General features: G+C 67.0%; 1 protein-coding gene across 1 annotated transcript in view; it reads right to left on the bottom strand.

The window, feature by feature from the left end:
* Nucleotides 1-2,338, bottom strand: part of LOC109301594 (dnaJ homolog subfamily B member 2-like) — a 5,859-nt gene that overhangs the window by 3,280 nt on the left and 241 nt on the right. The window contains exons 2-8 of the mRNA XM_019522829.1: nt 2,191-2,300; nt 1,854-1,907; nt 1,286-1,402; nt 1,060-1,149; nt 834-933; nt 302-372; nt 14-182 (exon numbers count right to left, since the gene is read on the bottom strand). Coding sequence (XP_019378374.1) covers nt 14-182; nt 302-372; nt 834-933; nt 1,060-1,149; nt 1,286-1,402; nt 1,854-1,907; nt 2,191-2,300 — 711 coding nt within the window. The remainder of the gene's footprint in view (nt 1-13; nt 183-301; nt 373-833; nt 934-1,059; nt 1,150-1,285; nt 1,403-1,853; nt 1,908-2,190; nt 2,301-2,338) is intronic.

Below are 2,338 nucleotides of genomic sequence, written 5' to 3'. Positions count from 1 at the left end.
CTCCATCTCCGACAGGCTGTAGGCCATGGCCAGCTGCAGGTCCTCATCCTCGTCCTTGCTGTCTGTGCACAGGGCCACGGGGGAGGCTCGCTGCAGTGGGGGCGAGGGCGGCCGCCGGCTCTCCAACGCCTGCTGCTCACGGCGGCTCAGCTCCAGCCCCAGCGCGAGGTCGTCAGGGACCCCTGCAATTGGAAGGGGTGTGAGGGGCTGGTGGCAGCACTAGGGAGAGCCGAACTCTGACACAGGCTCCCCGCGGGTCCCTGGTCAAGCCCCTGCACCCCGGCCCGCCTGCCCCACACACCGTTGATGTGGATGGACTTCAGCTCGCCATCCTCCTCCACCTCCACCCGCTCCTGCCCGTTCTCCACGATCCTGCAGAGAGAAGCCGGCATCATCCATGCCCCGTGCCCACGGGCCAACACCCCTTTGCCACGCCATGTGTTGCAAACCCTTCTCTTGCCCCCTCCAGCATCTCTCCTAGAACCCAGAAACCCCTTCCCCATCAGAGTTTGCTTGTGCCCAGCTTGTGGCAATGGATTCCCCCTGAGGCCCCCCCCAGGGGTCCCACACCCTGGGCTGGCACCTCCCAGGATCTGGAGCTGAGCCCGAGGCACCGTGAATGCCCCCAGCACCAGCCCTGCCTTTGCCCCAGGGCCACGCACCAGGGTGTGCACACGGAGGACAAGGCCCAAGAGGGAGATGGCCAAAGGACCCAGACCCCAAAGCCAAGGCCACCAAACAGCTGGGACAAGCTGGGGGCTCCTTTCTTTGCTGCCCAGCTGCCCTGGTGCTCGGGGCCCGCTGCCGGCTCAGGCCAGCCCGGTGCAGCTCACCTCTTGGTGGTGATGCGCCTGCCGTTGACGAAGGTGGTGGAGGTGGAGACCGAGCGGAAGCCGACTCCTGCATTGGAGCCGAAGGACGAGGAGAAGAAATCTGCAAAATGGGGCGGTGGCAGCTCAAGGCTGGGGGTTCGGAGGGGTCTGGGCACCCTCAGCTGGGAGCGCAGGGGGCTGGGATGGAGGGAGATGCAGAGCAGGGACGTCCCCAAGAGGGACCTACCTGAGGATGCCGGGAAGGGGGAGAAGAAGTGTCCTGGCCCCGGGGGTCGGGAGCTGGGGCCCCGCATCTCCGAGAAGGGCAGCACGTCATCTGGAAGGCAGCGAGCGCAGCGTGAGCCCTGGGCATGGGCGCTGCAGGCCCCTGCGTGCAGCGCCGGCTCCATAGAGCCTGGGCCAGGGCACGAGCCCGGCTGTCCCTGGAGGGGACGGAGCCCCCCAGCACTCACCGAAGAACTCAGCGAAGGGGTCCCGGCCGCCGAAGAACTCGCGGAAGACGTCGTAGGCGCTGCGAAAGGTGAAGGGGAACTCGGGGACCCCAGCATCCGCCTGTGGCCCCCCAGTGCCTGCGGGGAGAGAGCAGAGGACGTCACCGGGGGGCTAAAATGGCCGGGAAGGGCTGACGGCCCCCAGAGAGCCAGGGCCCCACCCTCCACCACTGGCCAGGGCCTGCCAGCATGGAGCAGAGACGTGCATATGTGTGCGCACCCCCTCGTTCAAACCCACCCACACACTTGTGCACGCTCTCCCATAAGTATGCACCTGCACGCACACACCCACGTGCATACACCCACATGCAAACACACAGGTGCACACCCCCCCACATGCATACACACACACCTGTGCATATACGTGCATGCAGCCATGTGTCCGCTGACCCCCCATGTGTACACATGCACGCGTCACCCACGTGCATATATGGCCACATGTGCACGCATCCATATGCGTACACACATGCACCCACCCCCCAGGAGACACACGCGTGCACTCATCGTGCCGCACTGGGGCTCTGCTCACCTGCCCCCACGAGCCCTTCCTTGCCGTAGCGGTCATACACGTCCCGCTTTTGCTCTGGAAGCAGAAGGCAGAGTCAGACCGGGCACGTGGGCACGGCGGGGCTGTGCGCCCTCCGACAGGGCCACGGGCTGGGGGGACTTTTACCCCCTGCAAAGCAAGAGGGCTAACGGGCAACGCCGAGGTTTGGGGCGCCCGTTGCGCCAGCCCGGGACCCCTGAGAGCTCCATCAGCCGGAGCAGGAGGGCCCCCGAGGGGAGCTGGGACGGGGGGAACGGGCCGCCCCCAGGTCCCGGCCCTTCTGCTCCGTCTCGGGGGCCGGGGGGTCGCGCGCCCTTACGGTCCGACAGCACTTCGTAGGCCTCCGCGATCTCCTTGAACTTCCTCTCGGCGAACTCCTTGTCGTCGGGGTTCTTGTCCGGGTGCCACCGCAGCGCCGCGCGCCGGTACCTGCGCCGCAGCCAGCGCCCAGTCAGCGCCGGGGCCGG

The sequence above is a fragment of the Gavialis gangeticus genome, unplaced genomic scaffold, assembly GCF_001723915.1.
Source record: "Gavialis gangeticus isolate Ggan-Ray unplaced genomic scaffold, GavGan_comp1, whole genome shotgun sequence".
Lineage (NCBI taxonomy): Eukaryota > Metazoa > Chordata > Crocodylia > Gavialidae > Gavialis > Gavialis gangeticus.
The sequence above is the reverse complement of the archived record's forward strand: the minus strand, read 5'-3'. Positions and strand labels throughout refer to the sequence as shown.